The sequence below is a fragment of the Rhea pennata genome, chromosome 21 (genome assembly GCF_028389875.1).
Source record: "Rhea pennata isolate bPtePen1 chromosome 21, bPtePen1.pri, whole genome shotgun sequence".
In the NCBI taxonomy this organism is placed as follows: domain Eukaryota; kingdom Metazoa; phylum Chordata; class Aves; order Rheiformes; family Rheidae; genus Rhea; species Rhea pennata.
In genome coordinates, this window is record NC_084683.1 from 1,317,225 (window position 1) to 1,338,802 (window position 21,578).

Sequence of the window (21,578 nt, forward strand, 5' to 3'; positions counted from 1 at the left end):
AAATTTCAAACCATTCAGTTAGATAATGCAGAGGTATGAAAAGAAAGCTAAGAACGTGAATTACACTTTTTTGGCAGAAGGGTCAAAAGAACATTGTTTAAATTTGATGACAGTTATGAAATTACTCCTATATTAAGTTTTGTAACAGAAACTTAAGTGAGGAACAATGGAAACATGCTTTCATTCCTACATGTTTTACTGGTCCAGTTTATAACCTATTCTCTGTTTTTCTGCTCCATCTGCCTTCTGTTTAGCTGCAGCCTCACCTTACACCTTATTTTTCCATAGGAAGCAATGGCAGCACAAATCTCAGAACACAGCAAACTGAGGGCCCTAATAACACCCAAGACAATCAGAATGTTTTCTACAGCTTTAAGTAACTTCGGATCAATCCCAGAGTTAGTTTTTGTATCTATGTACAGAATGAGCTTTGCACCTAACACGGTCAGGTGAAAAATTGCTCTCACAGGGGAAGAAAAAAAAATAATAAAGAAAGAGAGCAGCATTGCATAGTTTCTTCCTTTCCAGCTTGCCCATAGAGGAAATCTGACAGATTCAGATAGACCCAACCTGCCTATAGAATAAAGACAGAGTAGATTCTATTAGAAGAATGTACACAAAGGTCCGAGTACCTGTGTGAGTGTGGAGGTGCTTCCTCAGTAATTTGACTGTCCGAAAAGCCCTGCCACAGAGATGGCACTTATGTGGTCGTTCATCAGTGTGGCTTTTCATATGACAGTCCAAGTTAGAACGACGTGAACAAGTGTAACTGCACAGCTTGCACTGGAATGTCTTTTTTACACCTAGCCATGAAGGAAGTCACTTTTATTTTTGGCAGTACCATGGTGCACCGTATTACATTAGAAGTCAGCAGGGAAAAAGAAAAATTCCTGGAGGTTAAACTACTACAAGGAACCCATTTTTTAAAAAAATCATTAAATACGACTGTAATTCCTGTTAGGAATACAGGCAGTGATTAGCTTGTCTTGAATTTTCATTAGTATGCCAGCAATTAATGTTCTTGCTCCACTCCACTCTAAAAAGGGTTTCTTAATTTACAGTTTTAAGTTTCTGGAAAGGAAAAGTCAAACATACACATTGCTGGATTTTGTGCTATCCACTCTACCCAATACGTAGCTAGGAACTCCGCCCGCCAAAAACTAATTATACCACTGGTTCCTGAATGTAAAACTTTATTGTACACAATAATCTCTTGAATATGCATTACAGCAACAAGCAGAACCTTTTCAACTGTAGTGATATGGGAATACTAATACCACAGCATCACACAAGGCAAATGAGCTCCTTTGCAAGCCTATAGACAGGAGAGAGTAGGTTTGCCCAGAAAACAGAGCTGAGAGCTCTTATACAAAACGGTAAGTGACACTGAGCATGCCTGCTTTACTCCCATTTGCATCTGCTCAATCACTTCAACTGTATTGCAAGGTGCAGTCACAACCAGTGCAGTTTAGAAATCCGCTTACAAACCCACCTTTCTTTCTGATTTTTGTTGGTTTAGGTGGCTTCATGTTACCCACTACTTTTTCTGCATTGACCTCAGACAACAAACCCTCCTGTTGCTCCTCTTCAAAGTCATACACAGAGACATCCACATCTTTGCCTTCCTCAGTGTAGCGTAGCTTACTCTTTTCGTTTTTCTTTGTTTTTTTGGCTGGTGGCTGATAGTCTGGATCTTTTTGCCAATTAGGATCTTCTTGGGGCTGACGTTCACCTTGTTCCGGTGTCTCCACCTCACCATTTGCACCCACTTTCACTGCCTGGAAGCCTTCTGGTAAAGGAGGAGTGTGACAGATCATGGGCTCTCCCTCTTGCAGGCCTCCTTTGGAAACCTCATTTTCATATGCTCCCTGAAGTTCTTCCACAGAAGTGGTGGCAACAGGTACAGTCACTGGAACTGGTACTTGGACCAGCTGAAGCTCACCAAGATTTATAGGCTGCTCTTCCATATTAACAACCTGAGGTGTTCTGATCTGTGTGTCATCCACTGTAGCCTCCGTTTTCTGAGGCACTGCACCTTCCATTACTTCAGTCTTCATTTGAAGAAGTGTTGGATCCAACTGTTCCATCATAACCATCTGCACACCACTATTGACATCCTGAACTACTTCACCCCCATCTGCTTGGTTTGGTGGTATATGACAAGCATCGTCCTCCTGCCCAGCTTCACGGCGTCTTTGATAGGTTTTTCTCTCTTTTCCCTTAATAAAAGTTTCTGATTCTTCCACAATAGCTTCAACTGCCTCACCTTCCGTTTCACCTTCTTGCTGTTAAAAAAACAAACAAAAAAAATGCAGAAGAGAGAATATTGCACATCGTCTGATGTAATAATGTGCCATAATAATGGCACACACCCCACAGAAGGACAAGTGGCCTAACCGAAAACCATCAGCTCAACAGCAACAGCATACTGCAGCCAGTTATAAGAAAACAAATCCAAAACTGTAAGCATTAGTCTCTGCTAGCGTATTGTCGCTGTAAATCAAGGTGATCACAGAATCCTGCCTGGAGTGAAACAGCCGCTGTACCAGTTTCATGGGAAGGAAGGAAAGCAAGGAAGAGAGATTAAGGGATATGTATGTTTCTCTTTCTCAAGGACTGCAAATCGCTAAGACAAGTGATACGGCACGACTACTCCTTATTACCAATCTATGTAAAATAAATAAGCCGAATATCAGAAGCAGTCCTGTGCTATAATCACATTATTTTTATGTCATTAGAAATCTTACCTGTAAAAAAGCTGATTCTGTAAAGCACAATATAAATCTGGACCCCCCACAAAAAAAAACCTCCCCCAACAACCGCACTCAAACAAAAAAGCCCTTAGTCTGAGAACAGTGATTTTTCCCCCCTAAGAAAAAGCTTTGAGAATGCAAAGCAAGAATTTAAGTCTTCAAAGTTACTCTAAATTAAGTTCATATCCCATGTAAAACTCCAGCTCCAAACAACTATTTCCTCTATGTTTAGACTTCTCTGAACAACACTTGATTGGCACCTTCTCTTAAAAAAAAAAAAAAAAAAAAAAAAAAAAAAAAAAAGAAAGAAAGAAAGAAAGAAAAAGAAAAAAGGAAGAAAAAAGAAAGAAAAAAAACAAGGATAAGTAAATTTCTTGGGAGTATCCTGAACTTCAACCCTGTTTCCATTTATGGGCACTGCCTTGCCTCAGAAGGCAGAACACAGGATGAACTTGAGCACAGTGCCCTCTGTGGGTCAAAGGAGCCCCAGGATGCAAACATGGCTCAGTTAAAATTTTATTTCAATCTCAATGGTCTGGACTCAGAGCTACACGACTCTAGTGATTTCTCATGAAAACTAGGCTAAATCTAGCCAGGGCATCAACAGCATGTAATAATTCCAAAGCTCAGTATTTTAGCAGGTAGGTCTTAATTTTAACTCTCAGAACTTTTGTATAAAAGCACTATCTCCTTTTTGACAAATTTCTCCCCTCTTCTCTCTTGCCCCAACAACCCAGCATTATTCTCTACACAGGACTGTTTCAAAACCCCTCAAAACACTCTAAGACACCCCCAAACACCTGCCACCTTCAAAAAAACCCATCCCCATCCCCCCCCCAAAAAAAATCTCACAGAACTAACTTCACCCAATCATCTTATGAAGCTTGTGATCAAATTCTAATTCCAATCCCAGGGCTGATAGGAGACATCCACATTTTCTGATTTTATCTGTTGACCTCTCAGACCAACTAATAGAACCTCTTAAAGCTATCTTTTAAACTCTGTACATTTCGTATCATGTCACTACCAGCTGTCTAAACATAGCCTTGCACATTCGTTTCTGAAATACATGGGCATATATACATAACATGAAACGTAGCTATCAGTCTTTATTAGACTTCAGAAATACAAGACATGTAATTATTATTATTTTAGAGAATACTCGCTTTTACTGTTACGGCCTTTTCTAGTATCCTGCACTACTTCTTTGAGAAAAAGATGTTCTTCTCTTTTTTCAGTCTGCTTGGACTAGGGTCACTTACTAATGTGCAGCCTTCATATTCTCTATGTTTCTTGTGGGCAGCAGCAGTCTCCAGGGGGCACCAGATACCCAGAAATACTGACATAGGGCTTCATGTGAACTCCCTGCAGGGATCCTGCTTCTCCTTTTTCTTAACACTCATCAGCTTTTCAAGTCGCAGAAAATCCATATGGACAAACAGCTGAAGAACACGAGATGATGCAAGTACTTTACACTAGCCAGCAGGCGATCAGAACGGAGCTTTGGTCTTTAGCCTGCAGCAATTGTGAAAGCGTGCCCAATTGGGCTGACACCCCTGGCCTCCAAGCGATTGACACCCAAGTCACCTCAGAGCCACAAACAGCAGACACGGCCCTGCCACTGGCCTGCACGACGCTCAGCCACAAGGCAACTCACAATCCTGACCATAGCACTGGCCTATCACGCACGCAGGCACAAGGCACTTCCCAACCACCACCACCACCAGTGGCCACAGCATTGGCCTGTCATGCACGCACACACAAGCCACCTCACAGCCACCACCAGCAGCCTGCGCAACAGCGCTCGCCTCAAAGGCACTCCGGCACTACGCAATCAAGAGATGCAAACAGCAACAACATCAACCCACTGGCCCAGCAGCCGCTGCTTCTCAGCTCACCGCACAACCACTAGCACCTGACGGGGGGGCCTGCCACTGGCCTGCAAAGCAAACAGCCCAAACTCAGTGCACGCTCCCAAACATCACGTAACAGCCTCATACTGGTCTCTTACGCCCTCACACAGCAGCAACCTAACAACTCCGGACAGCAGGCAGCATCCGAGCATTGCAGTGTCACACACTTGCAAATACTTAACAAGACTCAAGGACAAGGGGGAGAGAAAAACAGTACTGCAAAGGATAACCAGCTCCAGCTAAAGAACCTTGAAGAAACCACAGCGCTTTGAAGATTGCGAGGGGTAGCTAAGACAAAAACAGCAGAATAACCCAGAAGTGACCTTAGGTTCATTAAGGCTTATTAACATATTAAATTTCACACCCCTAAATGAATAATGAGACGGAAATGACATGGTAATGATGTTACCGCCTCTTCTTCGCTTCCTATGCTAATTAACAAGAATGTGAAAGCACAAGCACAGAGCGATTACCTGAGGGAATGAAACTGCAACCAATAGAAAGATTTGTATAAAATACTCCCTGAAAAGTGTGTATAAATCAAGAATGAGAGGGGGAGAAGGTGTGCTAGCTTTGTGGATTTACCACCTAGCACCCATCTCTGCACAGAAATGAAATAAACAAATATCTCGACCCTGTGTGTCTATGGGTTGCTTGCACACCGGGTAACAGAACCCACATTTTGGGCAACAGTTTGGCGACCCAGATGGGACTTGCCAGAAGGCCTTGCCCAGATCATCTTGCCGTTCCCGACAGCAGACTGGATCGGATCGAGCTCTAGCGTGCACCGACCTGTTGATCGGGGAGTCCTCTGTCCTCCCTCCGAAGTCGGGACGACAAGAGACTCAAAGGTGCAACGCGAAACAGAGATATTTGTGGCAGGGCGAAAGGGGGGTGAATCTTTGGATTGGTGAGTATAAAATTTACTTATTTCTGCAGAAGATTATTTTGAATTAAGTCGTACATAGATGCTTGGCAAGGCTTGCCTTAAATTGACCAGAGGGGTCAGAGCTGAGTGCGCACAAAGGTACGGGAAAAAAGGTATTGCTAGGTAATAAGGCTGGTATTTCTAGGTAATTGACATGGGACCAAGCCAATCCATGATTCCTCCCTGTAGCCCTTTGGGTTGTATTTTGAAACACTGGAATATTTTTGGAGGAGATCAGATGACAAAAAAAGAATGAAAAGATGTAATCAATGGTGGCCAATGTATAAGTTGGAATGTGATGAGCAATGGCCAAAAAATGGGACCTTGAACCATAATACTATATTACAGTTACTGCTGTTTTGTTGTCGGAAGGGGAAGTGGGACGAAATACCCTATGATGTGGAGGCTTTTGTGTCACTATATAAGGAACCAGAAATTCAAAGGGAATGTGAACTTACAAGTAAAGAGGAATCTGTAATGGTTGCAGTAGCAAAGAAGGAAAAGAGCGGGTATTGTGCTAACAGAAAAATTCTGAATGGAGAGGAGCAGGAGGATGTACAACTACTGACAGTGCCCCCCTCTTGTGGAAACGATTCCACCTTGTTGAAGCATCGGCCCCCCCGCTAGAAAGCAAAGAGTCCAGCCCCGTTTCTGGCCGAACTAGGAGACGGAAACAACCTGTTATACAGGCTTCTTTGAGACAAGCAGTGGGACCAGAAGGGCTGCCAGTATTTGTACATGTTCCTTTTACAACCTCAGATTTACTAAACTGGAAGCAGTCTATTGGATCATATAGGGAAAATCTTGAAAAGCTGCATCAACTTTTGGAGACTATTATGATAACTCATAATCCTAACTGGGGAGATGTGCAGGCGCTGTTGAATACTTTCCTGACAGGAGAAGAAAGGAGGCTGGTAATTGATAAGGCAAAAGAAGAGGGTGAGAGAAGGGACAGAAAGGGGGATCCTGAGGTCTATTTACCCACCAGAAAGGATCCAGAGTGGGATCCAAATAGGAGCGGGGGTAGGGAGCTATTGAGGCAGCATCAACAGCTAATTTTATATGGGGTTCAGTACGGGGTTCCGAAACCAAAGAATGTATCAAAATTGTATGAAGTAAAGCAAGGGCCTGAAGAAAATCCCTCAGCCTTTTATGAAAGATTATGCGAAACAGCCAGAAAACAGACAGACCTGGATCCAAATGAGGAAGCGAATCAAAGACTGTTTAATACGCTATTCATTGGCTAGACAGCTCAGGATATTAGAAAGAAGCTACAGAAGGTAGATGGAGCTGGGGGAATGTCTATTTCCCTGCTGATAGAAATAGCGTATAAGGTATATAAAAATCGAGATGAAAAGAGAACAAGAGAAACACAAAATTGAATGAAACTACAGGCTTCTATCCTGGCAGCTGTTCAGGGGAATGAATTCCAAGGCAGGGGCAGGGGAAGCAGAAGAGGTAACAGAGGAGGAAGCGGTGGAAGGGGAGGGAGGCCAGGAGGAGGCCTCCCTAGACCCGCTTTGGGTCCAAATCAATGTGCAATTTGTAGACAGGAAGGGCACTGGAAAGATGAATGTCCAAATTGAAGAAGGATAACAAAGCTACAGATCCCAGCTAACACCGACCTAATTATGTTAGAGGAGTCAGATATGGAATGAAGGGGACCGGGGGAGAAAATTAGAATTTCCTCAGCTGATCCCCTGGTTCCAGTAAAGCTGGGGAATGAAACTATAGATTTTTATTAGATAGTGGACCCACTCATTCAGTGATAACTAGTTGTAAAGGACCCTTAAGTAAGACTACTACCACCATTGTTGGGGCTATGGGAAGGAAAGCTTTGAGGCCATTTTTGCAACCAATGGAGTGTACGATTGGAGGTACTAAATTGACTCATGAATTTCTCTCTCTGCTAGAGTGTCCCCTCCCTTTATTAGGATGGGATTTACTATGCAAACTGAAAGTGCAGGTGACCTTTTCTGAGAGTTCCGTGCAGTTCCACATCCCTCCAGAATCGGCATGGAGAGCACAAATCTGTCTTTTGATGGGATCAGCTCCAGACGATAACAGTGCAAGTATCCCTTCAAGTGCATTGGATGAGGTGATTCCCTCAGTTTGGGCCTCAACAAAGGCAGGTAAAGCAAAAAAAAAACGCGACTCCAGTCAAAACAGAGCTACAACCAGGAGCGAAGTCAGTTAGGGTGCATCAGTACCCTATCAAGCTAGAAGCACGTAGAGGATTGGAACCCCTAATTAATGCCTTCTTGCAATATGGCTTGCTTAGAGAGTGTCAGTCTGAATTCAATACACCAATCCTGCCAGTAAGGAAACCGCACTCCCAAGAATATCGACTGGTCCAGGGCCTAAGGGCAGTGAATCAAATAACAAGAGATATCCATCCAACCGTGCCAAACCCATCTACTCTTTTAGCCTCAGTGCCTGAGACTAACAATATTTTCACAGTGCTAGATTTAAAAGATCCTTTTTTCTGTATTCCTATAGAAGAACAAAGCCAGACAATTTTCGCCTTTGAATGGGAAAGTCCCACTACGAGGAGGAAGGAGCAGTTATGCTGGACGGTTCTTCCTCAAGGATTCAAGAACAGTCCTGCCCTGTCTGGTGAGATTTTGGCCAAAGAACTAGCCCAATGGCAGGAAGGTAACAAAAATGTCACTCTTTTACAGTATATGGATGACATTTTGATTGCAGCGGATTCAGAGCAAATATGTTTAGAGGCGACAGCGAGTCTGTTAAATTTTTGGGGACTTGCTGGGTATCATGTTTCAAAGAAAAAGGCTCAGACTGCGAAGAAGGAAGTCCAATATCTTGGTTTTAAAATATCAAAAAGACAACATGCACTAGGAGCGGAAAGAAAAGAGGCTATATGCCGAATTGCAGTACCCCGCACAGAAAGACAGCTGAGGGGATTCTTGGGAATGGCAGGATTTTGCCGTATATGGGTCCCTAATTTTGGGCTGATAACTAAACCTTTATATGCAGCCCTAAAGGGTCCAGGAGAATGGTTAGAGTGGACCCCAGAATGCCATGCTAGTTTTGATCAAATAAAATTGATGGAAGCTCCAGCATTGTGACTCCCAGATATGGCTAAACCCTTTCAATTGTATGTACATGAGCGACAGCAGGTGGCCTCAGGAGTAATGACCCAAGTGCTTGGGAGCTGGAAAAGACCAGTGGTGTATTTTTCTAAACAATTAGACGAAGTAACTAAAGGATGGCCGGCCTGCCTCCGGGCTATAGCAGCCACCGTCTTATTAATACAAGAGGCCCGCAAATTGACTCTGGGACAGCCCTTAACTGTTTTTGTACCACATGCAGTATCAGCAATTTTAAATCAAAAGGGGCATCATTGGATTTCCCCGAGCAGACTGGTAAAATATCATGCTGTGCTATTGGAACAAGGAGATACTATCTTAAAGGTGGTACCGACCTTAAAGCTTGCTACTCTGCTACCTGGTGAAAAGCAAAAAGAGTCACAACATGACTGTTTGGCCACTATCGAGCAAGTATATTCTAGCCGGCCAGATTTAAAGGATGAACCTTTGCAGAACCCAGATGTGGAACTACATACAGATGGTAGCAGCTTTGTACAGAATGGAGAGAGAAAGGCTGGATATGCAGTAGTGACTCAATGGAAAGAAGTAGAAGCTAAACCATTGCCACAAAACACCTCAGCACAAAAGACTGAAATCATTGCTCTTATACGAGCCCTTGAAATCGGAAAGGGCCAAAGAGTAAGTATGTATACTGACTCAAAGTATGCTTTTGGGGTAGTTCACGCTCATGGAGCGATTTGGAAAGAACGAGGACTCTTAAATTCTCAAGGAAGTAATATAAAGTATGGACAAGAGTTATTAAGATTGTTACAAGCAATAATGGAACCCAAAGAAGTAGCTATAATGCATTGCAAAGCCCACCAGAGGGGAAACAGTGAAGTGGCACAAGGAAACAGGAGAGCAGATGCGGCAGCCAGAAAGGCAGCACTAGCAGGACAGGTGACTGGAGCTTTATTACCCAGTAGAAAAATACAGATGAGACCTCCTGAATATTCAGACAATCAATTGGCAGAAAGGCTAAAATGTACAAAAAATGCTGAAGGGTGGTGGGTCACCCCAAATAGACAAGTTTTAATTACAGCCAAAATGATGGAAGTGCTCCTCAAAAGACTGCATGAAGAAACTCATATGGGACCAGATGCTACAATAAGCAGCATAAAAAGATATGCTGTGGGATCAAAGATGCTATCAAATGCTGACCTTATTGTAAGGAGATGCCCCACCTGTTGTGCAAATAACCCCAAAATTCAGAAGAAACCACCTATGGGAGAACTAAGAAGAGGATTAACCCCAGGGGAACACTGGCAGATAGATTTCTCTGAGTTGCCTAAATGTGGTCGGTTTAAAGATTTACTTGTTTTGGTAGATACATTTTCTGGCTGGCCAGAAGCCTTCCCATGCTCCACCAATCGTGCAAAAGAAGTAATTAAAATTTTACTAAAAGAGATGATTCCTCGATTTGGGATTCCTGAAGGTATATCCTCAGATAATGGACCTCCTTTTATTTCAGAGGTGGTTCAAGGAACATCGAAATTTTTACAGATGAAATGGGAATTACACACTCCATGGAGACCCCAGTCTAGCGGTAAGGTAGAAAGAATGAACCAAACACTTAAAAGACATATTTCAAAACTGTATCAGGAAACCCATCTTAAATGGGTAGATGTATTACCAATGGCCTTGATGAGAATACGAATAACCCCAAGAATAAAAGAGGGAGTAAGCCCTTTTGAAATACTTTACGGGAAACCTTACCCAATTAATGAAATAGGGGGACGAAGTGATCAAATGCATGTAAGAGGGGAAGAAATGTTGAGAGAGTATTGATTGTCTTTGTCTCGGGTACTAACATCTTTACATAGGTACCTTAATCAACGTACCCCCCTTCCATTGGATTCCCCTGTGCATGACTTCAAGCCTGGGGATCTGGTTTATATTCAGACATGGAAAGAAGAACCACTAAGAGAAAAGTGGAAAGGACCTTACCTGCTCCTTCTGACAACTCATACTGCAGTAAAGGTGGAGGGAATAAGTTCCTGGACCCACTATTCCTGAATATAGAAGGGACCTTTGAATGATTTGTGGACTGCCACACCCACAAGATATCTCTCAAGATAAGAATACAGAAGTTACAAAAGTGATGAATTGCACTTGGAAAATTGAACTCTTTTATATGGAAATAGAGTGCTCTTAGTGTTATTAGGTGTTATTTTGCATTCTGATAGTATTGTTAATAATAGATAGAGCTGATTTATAAGAATATTGATTTGTTTAATTTAATTTGTTTGCTATAGTTAAGATGGAAAATGAGGACACTGTTAATTTTGTTATGCATGCTCATTGGTACAGCTAACCTGATTTTGTAGCTTATACAGGCCTTCAGAAAAAGTGACTCAGATTACTGCTTGCTTTTCTATTCCCCAAATCTCCTGGATTACCCATGCCATGGGAAATACTTAGAATTAACTTAACATCCATGTAAGAATAATTGAAGTTGTTTAAATGAGACTTGCTAGACAAGTGATATTAACAAGTCTCAAAGGGGGGAATTGTTAGAGAAATACTGTGAGAAAAACCTTGCAAATACTTAACAAGACTCAAACAGAAAAACAGTACTGCAAAGGATAACTAGCTTCGGCTAAATAACCTTGATGAAACCACAGCGCTTCGAAGATTGCGAGGGGTAGGTAAGACAAAAACAGCAGAATAACCCAGAAGTGACCTTAGGTTCATTGAGGCTTATTAACATATTAGACTTCACACCTCTAAATGAATAATGAGACGGAAATGACATGGTAATGATGTTACCGCCTCTTCTTCGCTTCCTATGCTAATTAACAAGAATGTGAAAGCACAAGCACAGAGCGATTACCTGAGGGAATGAAACTGCAACCAATAGAAAGATTTGTATAAAATACTCCCTGAAAAGTGTGTATAAATCAAGAATGAGAGGGGGAGAAGGTGTGCTAGCTTTGTGGATTTGCCACCTAGCACCCATCTCTGTGCAGAAATGAAATAAACAAGTATCTCGACCCTGTGTGTCTATGGGTTGCTTGCACACCGGGTAACAGAACCCAGATTTTGGGACAACACCAACACATGCCTGCTGATGGCCTATGGGCTTCAGAGACACTAGCTGCCTCAAAATAACTTCCCCAGCCATGAACCACTACTGCCCTAGCAGGTACTCAGACAAAAGAGACCTCACACTCAACGCCCATGCCCAACTGCCTGCTGCCAGTCTATCAGGGACTCAGAAAGATGGGACCTCACAGTCACCTGCACAACCAGGTCTCTCTCACTGACCAAGAAGCCTCTAAGGCAGGAATTACCTCACTAGAACTTCCCCAGCCAGGAGACAAATATTGGCTGATCCGCTGCTCTCAAGAACACATCCTAGGGCAGACCTGCTGCTGCCCTAGCCACTGCTCCGCAGGAAGTGACATCACAAGCAACAGCCACGCCTTCTCCCTCCAGCCCGCCTATCAGGGACTCGGGCAGAACTGACCTCACCATCAACAGCTGAGCTGAGCCTCCTCCAGTCCTACCAGCTACCTACAAAGACTTGATGGGACACAGGGCATTTTCTGATACAGCCCTTTTAAACACTAGGGACCTCACTGCCCACCCTGCTGCTGCCTGCAGCTCCTGCTGCCCTTTCCCACGGCTGAGCCACCTCCCAAATGGCCTCCCTGATTCACTTCCTGGCTTCGCAATGCTCACAGCTCAGAAGTCTACCTCCTTCCCCAGTGCTGAACAAGCACAGCAAATCCTCTACACATCAGGCACAACAAGCACTCTCCTATTTTACGCACTGACAATTTGAGACATGGCAACGGACTCTGTGCAGGACATGTCAATTGCTGAAAACAGCACAGCCAGAATTCAGCAACTCTTCATCCGCATCTAGGATTATGGGAATAACAACGGTGAGTGTGAAAATGGACATTCGTCAACTTCCAAGGCCCCTTTAAAGCAGAACACCTCACACTTAACAGAGCTCTTCTGCAAACACCCTTCAGGCTGCTCCCAGGGTCACAGGTCCTGGAGCAAACCAAGACATATGGAGCAAGCACAATGACTTGAGCATGACACCTCGTGAGGACAGCAGCAACCTGCTCACACTTTGCCCAGCAGATCCCAAATGCAGCTCTGAGCAGCACCTGGGGGCTGCAGGAGCAGCAGGAACTCAGCGAAACACTTGAAAATGCATCTCAGACCCACAACACGGGCAAAGCTTCCTGCACCCAAACCCCACCAAGCCGCCCAGGCCCAGATGCTCGGGGCAGGCCAGCACGCCTGGCTCGCAGGTCAGTTCCCCTCGGTGACAGGGCGCTGTGTGCCCTGGTCACAGCCCCAATAGCCCCTTTGGGAGCCCCTGCAGGAAAGCAGCCCCCTCGCCAGCACCGCTGACCCTGCTTCAGCGAGTGGGCACCCGCCGGCATTTGAACGCACCCGCAGCCCCCACCAGCCCCACTCACACCCGCTCTCACTCTTCCTCCCTCCCCTCTTGCACCTCTCTCTTCTCTTGGCCCTTTCTCACTCTGGACTTCGGTTGGGTGAGACAACCATCATTCCAATCCATCCCCACCCTCCTCCTCAGGACAGCCAATAGGAGGGCTGCACTCCGGTGATGCCATGGCAATGCTGCACCCTGGCAGCCAGCTACGCCCCCTCCTCCCGTGGGACGGTGCCATCTTGTGGGCGGCAGCGTGGGGTGCGACAGGGCCTCGGGGCAGTCCGGCGCCGGGTGCCTGGGCAGTGTGGGGCCCCCGGCGCGGCCACTCTGCTGCAGGGACTCCTTGGGGCTCCTCGCTGCCCTGTACCCTGGGGGCTGCGCTGGGCTTGGAGGGTAGCCCTGGGGCCTGTGCTAGTGCTAGCCCTGGTGCCGGCGATGGGGCCCTGGGAATGGCCAGGGTGCCGGAGCCTGCAGGCAACGTGCTGCTGTCCTCAGGGCAGGGCAGTGTCCTCTTTACTCTCCTGCTCCGGACCCATCCCCAGGTAGCCCCAGGGCTTGGTAGCCCTTCCGATGCCTCTGGCAGGGCTGGGCCACAGCCAAGCAGGGGCTGCTCTGTGTGGTGCCGGGCTGTGCCCCAAGGGGTCACTCCAGAGGGCTGAGGAGCCCCATGGGGGCACACGGCAGCGAGGCGGGACCAGCTGTGGGCCTGTTCTTGCCAGGGAGTGGAGGTGTAGGGTCAGGAGGGGGCTGGGGGAGATGGCCATTTGGGGTCACCCCAGCAGTGCACCCCCCAGAGAAAAGTCCTTGGGGGTACCCAGGTCTTACAGGGTGACAGTGTCGCCCCCACCTGTTCACAAAGTGCTCTCCCAAACAGGCTGTCTTTTGGGTGCAGAGGTTGGAGCCCGTTTTGCAGGAGGACACAGGCTGTGGCCATCTCAAGATGGCATCTCTGAGCCCCAAATATGCTCTGCCAAGTTAGAATCATGAAAGGATACAAACGGTGTCAATCCTCACTGGAGAGCTACAGAAGCACTGGAAACAAGCAAGTGCATTCCTGGCTGATGGCATCCCTGCAGCAGTCTTCCATCTCGCTTGTCCCTTTGCCCTCAGCTCACCTCTCAAGCCCAAAACAAGGGACGCTCTTCCCATCTCATCACCCAATACTCCTTTCCAACATGCTGCTGCTCCTCTGCATGTCGACAAGGGCGCCTAGTGCAGCCCTGTTGCCTCCTGTCCCCTGTCATTCCCACGGAACCACTACAAAGGACAGTGGTGGGGACTGCGTGAGCAGTGCCCAGCAGCACCTGGGCCTCGCAGGGAAGTGAGGGCCCCCACCCATGGCTCCAGGGAGACCTCCCTGTGATGCAGCACATCCCGCTGTGACCTCAGCTTGTGTCATGTGGGGGCTCACTATGCCATTGCCGTGGAGATGGCCCAGCCAGGGAGCAGAAAGATTTCCTCTCACCTCCTGGAAAGCAATCCCCTCCCTTCCCCCAGTTATTTCCCAAACATTTCTGATAAATTCCTTCATCTCCAGAGGGGCCTTGGGCATCAGGGCAGCCCCAGCCCCAGGACCTAGGAGTCCTGGCTGCCACACAGTCTCCCGAGACAGACAAGCTTCTCAGGCAGGATATTGCCCGGGACCCACAGCAGTTTTTTTTCAGTTCAGAGTTTCTGTGTGCCTCCTCAAACAGGAGCCCCAGAAGGCTCCCAGGGAGCTGCAGGAGTGTTGGGAACAAGGAACTGTTGCCTGGGCTGATGGTATTGGTCCAGCAGTCCTCCATCTCACTTGCTGCTTGTCCTTGGCTCACCTCTGTAGCTTAAGAGGAGGGATGCTCTTCCTTTTTTGTCACCCAAAACTCTTTTACAATGAGCCCCTGCCCCACTGCCTGCTGGTGAGGGGCCCCAATGTGGACCCATTGCATTCTGTCCCTGCTTCTTTCCATAGAGCTGCTATGGAAATCAAAAGTTTCTTTTCTCTTCTTGCTCTCCATTTCCTGTTTTTGCCCGTAGCAAGACAGCGGAAAAATCTCACTCTTTCAGCAGAGTCCCCTACTTTTGCACACCTGATTTCTGCACTTTTTCAACACCCTCTGCATTCCCCGCCTACCCCCCCCCACACACACACATACCCCAGTTCCTTTACTTTGCTCCAGCAGCATGCTAAGATTGAGAAAGTCTAAATGGGGTGTGTATGTGAGGGAAATAAAATAAATAATGAGATGCCAGCACAAACAGCAGTGGAATGGCAAAGCAGGTGGTGTATGAAAATGCCATGTCAGACACCCCAAAGAAGTCACGTCCTTCCAAAATCTGCCAAGTGGAAATGACGTACAAAGCCAAACAATTCTGAAGGCTTGTGGAATTTGGTGCCTCCGGTTGTACATGATGCCAGGGACACAGGGCTGTAAGAAGCACTTGAGAGAGGGCCAAGCCGTGCAAGAGGCAGTCTTGGCTGGAGCTGAGCCCTAGCAGGAGCAGGGGAGAGCAAGGCAGGGGTCTTGAGGGTGCTCTGCTTCTCCTGCTAGCCAGGCTGGCTGGGCAGAGGCTTTGTCAGTGTGGGGCAAGAGATGGGCAAAGGCAGCTGCCTTGGGCACCCGCAGGCATGTCCTTGCAGGCTGCCAGGCAGAGCATGCAGTCAGACTGCCGGCAGACAGAGACCTCCTGCTCGTTGCCAGCACTTCCCACTTGCTCCTCGGCAGCTCCAGGGAGTCAGGCAGAGGCTTATGAAGCCACCATCATAGCTGAGCTCTGCACCTTTGCGAGGACATGTGCAGAAGCCCGTGAGCCCTGTGCGCTGGGCAGCCAAGGCAGCCTGTGCCTTTGGTGGGAGCAAGCTGGGCTCTGGCTGCGCTGCGCTGCTGCGTGCAGCTGCTGCTGGCCCACCAGTGGGCAGAAGGGCTCACAGGGTGGAGGCAGTTGCCTTGGTACGGGTGGCTGCTGAAGAGCAGACAAGCTGAGGGCTGTGGGTAAGGGACGCTCTGACTGCATGCGGCCTGGCTGAGTTGGGCCAAGAGCTGCTCTCTGCCCCTCAATGCAGAGCTCACAGGTTCCGTGGGGGCCTTGGAGCATGCAGGTCACTATGCTTTGACCCAGGGAAAATCCCCAGGGCCACCAAGAAATTCCCCCCTGGCCACAGTAGCTCCTGCCTGCCTCTTTCACCCCAGCTCCTTTGCCAAACCAGCTGGCTGCTCTCCGGGCAGCTCCCATGCCTGCTGCCTGCCCCTGCCTCCAACCCCATGGCTCACCTCACCCCTGCGCTCCAGCATGTCTGGCAGTGCGTGTGCAGCCTGGCAGCAGCTGTTTGCTTACTGCTCCTTGTCCTCCTGCATAATCTTCTGCTGCAGACCTGCTACTCTGGCCCCAAGGGCAGCTGCTATCTCCTCAGGGAGTGGCTCTCCTCAGAGGGATGAACCCAGGGGCTCTGCTCCCAGCAGGGACACAGTCCCCATGCAGACCGCCTCATCACCAGGGCCTTGGAGGCACCATGCCACCACCATCACAAAGCCCTGCTGCTCACTGTGGCAACACCCCTCACCAAGCCCCAGGGATCGCTGGGGGCACCCCCAGCACAACGCCTTGGCAGTCCCCATGGGCACACCCATCCCCATGGCCTTGCCTCCAAGCCTCTGCTTTCAGCTTTGGAGCCTGCCTGGCAGCTGAGAGCTGGGCAGCACCACCAAGGTTCCTCTCTCCACCCCTGCACTCCATGCCCCTTGCACAGGCTGCCCTTCTTCAGGCACTCCAGAGCACACAGCCACTCCAAGGCTACCCCTGGCTCTGCCTGCTAATCCTCAGCCCACTCCACTGGCTCCTTGTGCAGCCTACGCCACAGCTCCCTGCATTCCTGCTGCTGTCGTGACGGGCTTGCCTTTCCCCACACCACCTGGCACCTTTCCTTGCCATCCCAGGCCATCACTTCCTCACTCTTCTTGCAGTCAGTGTCTGCTCCAGGTTGCTCCCCCACCAGCTTGCCCAGCTGAATCACCATCAGCTCAGCACTTGGCAAGTCTCCTGGCAAAGAAACACTGCCACCCTTGTTTGAGCGATGCTGTGAAAAAAACCCTGCAAACAGTTAACAAGACTCAAGGAAAAGAAGGGAAGAAGAGTAAGAAGCAGAGAAGGTGTGCTAGCTTTGTGGATCTACCACGGAGTACCCATCTCTGCACAGAAATGAAATAAACAATTTTCTGGACCTTTTGTGTCTATTCGCTTGCACACTGGGTAACAGAACGCAGTTTGGGGACAACACAGGGATAACAACAAACAGGCTGACCATGGGCTGGGGAAGCTCTAGGGTGAAGGAATAGCCCTCGCAGGGCAGGCTCATTCCCCCATGGAGAGGGGTCTGCATGGGGTAGGGCTGCTCACAACTCCTGCTCACCCCCAGGACACTTCCCAGGGGCTTCTCAGCAGGTAGCTCCAGGCAGGGATGACACCAAAGACAAGGAGCCGTCCCGCAGCCCCAGCACACGCCATTGCTTTGGTACCCAGAGCCCCTTTTGGCCCTGGAGGCATTTGGGGCTTGAAGTTAGGGCATCAGAGAGGCTCCTGGAGGGAAGGTCTCCCCCAGGTCCTTTGGGGCCCCCAGAAGCCGGGGAATGCTACCCCCAGCCCCGCAGATGAGGGAGAGGGAAAGGGGACGTTGTGGGTGCAGGGCTATGGCACTGGGCTGTGCCTGGCCTTTGCCGCAGCTGTGCCCGCTTACTCTTGCCAGGCTTCGGCAGCTGGAAAGTCACTCTCTTCGCTCGAGCAGGTGGCTTCCTGCCCTGCATTTTCGGTTTGCTCTGTCTCCTGAGCTTGTCTGGAGGATGGGGAACCCTTCGCTCCAGAGGGCCCAAATGCTGCTGAGGAAGTAGAGGCCAGGAGAAGTAAGACTACAAGCAGTGGGGCTGTTTCCTGGTGCCTTGGGGCAGAGGTGCCCTCTGGCACCCATGCTGCACCTCCAACATGAGATCTCCACACACCATCTTGTGTGGAGCGCACCAAGCCTGTCTGCTCTTCCTTTGCCTGTCACCTGGGCTTCTGGAGAAGAGCTCCCAAGCTTTGACGCAGAAGTGCCCATGGTGGCCTGAAGGGCCTCCTTCCCCAAGAAAAGCCTTTCGTAATGGTCCTGCATCTTGGCCGTACTCTCCAGCCTTTCCCTTTTGGCCAGCAGTGGATCTTCCACACTGATCCCTCCCGTCCAGTGGTGATACTGTCAGGAAGGCGAGGGAAAAGAGAAAGCAGTGGAGATGGAAGTGCAGCGAGAAGAAACTTCACGCCACATGAGGCGGGCGTGCAGGGCTGAATGGCTTCAAAGGCTGCCAGTACCTCGTTCCTCCAGCCTGGCCGTGTAGTTTGGTTGGCATATGCATCCCAGAAGTATCCCATATCCCACTTCTCCAGAAGCTTGCAGATTTTCTGCAGGGCCACAGCATGGCAATACCATTAAGCATGAGTTGGGTAGCTCTCCCTCTCTCTCCCGCTCTCTGGCACAAACCTTTCTGCCCATGGGGTTTTGCTCACCACTGCTGGGGCATGGACACATGGTAGGCTCCCAAACCCTATCCAGCCACAAAGGTCTCTTCTGCCATGAGCAGTGACCATGGTAGTCAATGTGCTCAGGAGAGCCGGGACGCTTGCCCTCACAGGAAAGCCCACCATTGCCTTTGCTGGCATCAACAGTGCCCACAGAAGGGACCCTTCTGTGCTCCACAGAAATGCAGGAGTGCCCTGCAAAACTACCAAGCGTCTTCCCTCTCCTGCAGCAAGGCCCGAAGGAAGGACTTTTCCAAAAGGGACTGCCAGGCAACTAGGCTTTTCTCCAGGGACAGCTGCCATAAGAAACGCATCCAGCCAGCGCACCTACCGCCGCTATTTCCTGGCAGGCTTTGCACTCCTGCTGCATCTTCTGGACTTCAGCTGGATACAGGAGTCTCCTTTTGCCATCCTCCTCTACCCAGGGGCAGCCGGCCAGACAGGGCACGTGCACTCTAGGGAGAAGCACCATGGGCAATGGGTAGGTGCACAGGAGGACTTTGCTCTCCACTCCATGCTCACAAGCTATGCGCTGCCTTTGGACACATCCTTCCCATTGCAACCGACAATCCCAACAGGCTCAGTCCTCTCTCACTCCTCTCTGGCAAGAGCCCAGTGCTGAGCACAGCGCACAGAAACACTTGCCCCCTTGGCAAGCCAGGAGAAAAGCCTCTGTCCCCCTTGCCCCTGCTGCAGTCTCCAGGCACTGTGAGCACTGGTCCCTCAGGCAAACACATCCTGCTCAGCCCCAGACAAAGGAGCCAACGAGGTACCACTTCCCCCTTCCCGATTCCCAGGGCGTTCCCCAAATGCTCTGCCTACTGCGAGCAGAGTCAGCACAGAAATTACACTGTCCTCGGTGGGAAGAAAACTACTCATTCCCCTTCAGGCTTCACAGGGACACTGTGTGCAAGGCAAGAGCTCACTCCCCTGGCGACAGCAGCACACTCCCCAGCAAATCTCACCTGGCTGCAGGCGTTTTGATCTCGACTCTCTCCTCCCTGGGTTTACTTTCATTGGCCCTGGGTACTTGGGGCAGATGGTGTTTCCCTCGGGAGCAGGAGTCCTTGGCCGCACATTCCTCTGTGCGAGCTGAAAGAGGAGACCCTTCAGAACAGCGCTTGCCCTGTGCTGGCCACCTTGGGCCACGTGGGGCTCACCGGGAGCTCCTGCTGACCTCAGGGAGTCTGCTTTGGGGGAAAGCGTGTCCCCCAGCGAAGCGCTGTGTCCCGCTCCAGGGACACACATGTGGGCTCCTGTGGCCTGCTACCCCCCGTGGCCTGACGTGGGTCCGGGAGGCAGGGACCTGAGCAGAGCTGTGCACAGCACAAGGGCGTGCTGCTGCTGGCCCAGCATGGTGGGGAGGGGTCTGCAAGCGCAGGGCCTGCTCTGTCCCTCCGGACTCCTAAGAAGAGGCAGCGGGGAGAAAGCCCCAGCAGCGGCCTGGTCCCTGCACGAGCAGCCCAGCAGGGATGAGGGGAAGCCAAAGGGCTCTTCCTAACGCGGCCACCTCAGGCTGTCTCTTGGCATCTCCGCAGCAGTCGGAATCCCTGGGGCCATGCTGTCCCCTTCACCCCCCAGGTGCGCTCCACCAGGGCTCTGGGTACTGTCACCAGCCCTCCCCAGGCATGCCCCCCCGGCTCCCGGCTCCACGCAGTGCCTTTACTGGGAAGAGTGTCTGGGACAGCTCCACAAGGCCGTACCCTCCATGCCGTGGTCACACACTGCTGCGTACAGCCAGCTGCCGGCCATCCCGAGGGCACGGTGTGTGCTGTCCCTGCCCTCCCCTCAGAGCAGTGAGGGGGTCCACAGAACCACAGAGCCAGAGGCCCTGCCCCCACAGCTGCAAGTGACACCTCTCACACCGTGGCTGCCGGCAGCCCCCGGCTCTTGCACCCCTTCTCCCAGTGGCCCCGCGGCTCAGTGCCAGGTGTTGTGGCTGTTTCTCAGTGCTGTCCTGGCTGTGAGGAGAGGCCATGAGTGCAGTAGTGTTTGTGGTGGCTCCAGGTGCCCCACAGATGCCTCCTGGCAGTGGGGCAGTGTCGAGGGACATCTGCCTGTTGGCAGGTGCTCAGGGGCAACAGGGACAGATCCTGCTGGGGCCAGCCAAGGTGCTACTGGTGCTGTGCATGGGCAGAGAGTGGAGGAAGACACTCTGTGATCTTCCTCACAGACCTGCTGGTCTGTACATCAGCTTGGAGTGTCAGGCTCTTGTCTCAACTACCTCCTGAGAAGCACCTAGGAAAGGTCTGGGAGGCAAGTGGGAGCCGTCAGCAGCCCTGCCCAATGCAGACCCCTCTCCATGGGGGAATCTCCATGCCCTGCGAGGGCTATTCCTTCACCCTAGAGCTTCCCCAGCCCATGTTCATCCTGTTTGTTGTTCTCCCTGTGTTGTCCCCAAACTGTGTTCTGTTACCTGGTGTGCAAGCACCCAATAGGCACACAGGGTCCAGAAAATTGTTAATTTCATTTCTGTGCAGAGATGGGTACTCCGTGGTAGATCCACAGAGCTAGCACACCTTCTCTGCTTCTTACTCTTCTTCCCTTCTTTTCCTTGAGTCTTGTTAACTGTTTGCAGGGTTTTTTTCACAGCATCACTCAAACAAGGGTGGCAGTGTTTCTTTGCCAGGAGACTGTTGCCAAGTGCTGAGCTGATGGTGAATCAGCTGGGCAAGCTGGTGAGGAGAGACTTGTAGCAGCAGCAACCTAGAGGAGACGGTGACTGCAAGAAGAGTGAGGAAGTGATGGCCTGGGATGACAAGGAAAGGTGCCAGGTGGTATGGGAATAGGCAAGGCCATCAAGAGAGCAGCAGGAATGGAGGGAGCTGTGGCATGGGCTGCACAAGGAGCCAGTGGAGAGTGTGGGGCTGAGGATTAGCAGGCAGAGCAAGAGGGGTGGCCTTGGAGTGGCTGTGTGCTCTGGAGTGCCTGGAG

The 21,578-nt window shown here is 49.7% G+C and overlaps 1 protein-coding gene across 1 annotated transcript in view; it reads right to left on the reverse strand.

The window, feature by feature from the left end:
- Positions 1 to 20,396, reverse strand: part of LOC134149673 (transcriptional repressor CTCF-like) — a 29,772-nt gene extending 9,376 nt beyond the window's left edge. Inside the window, 7 exon segments of the mRNA XM_062592902.1 lie at positions 633 to 803; positions 1,493 to 2,285; positions 18,142 to 18,321; positions 18,438 to 18,527; positions 18,976 to 19,099; positions 19,610 to 19,736; positions 20,348 to 20,396. Coding sequence (XP_062448886.1) covers positions 633 to 803; positions 1,493 to 2,285; positions 18,142 to 18,321; positions 18,438 to 18,527; positions 18,976 to 19,099; positions 19,610 to 19,736; positions 20,348 to 20,396 — 1,534 coding nt within the window.
- Positions 20,397 to 21,578: the final 1,182 nt, after the last annotated feature.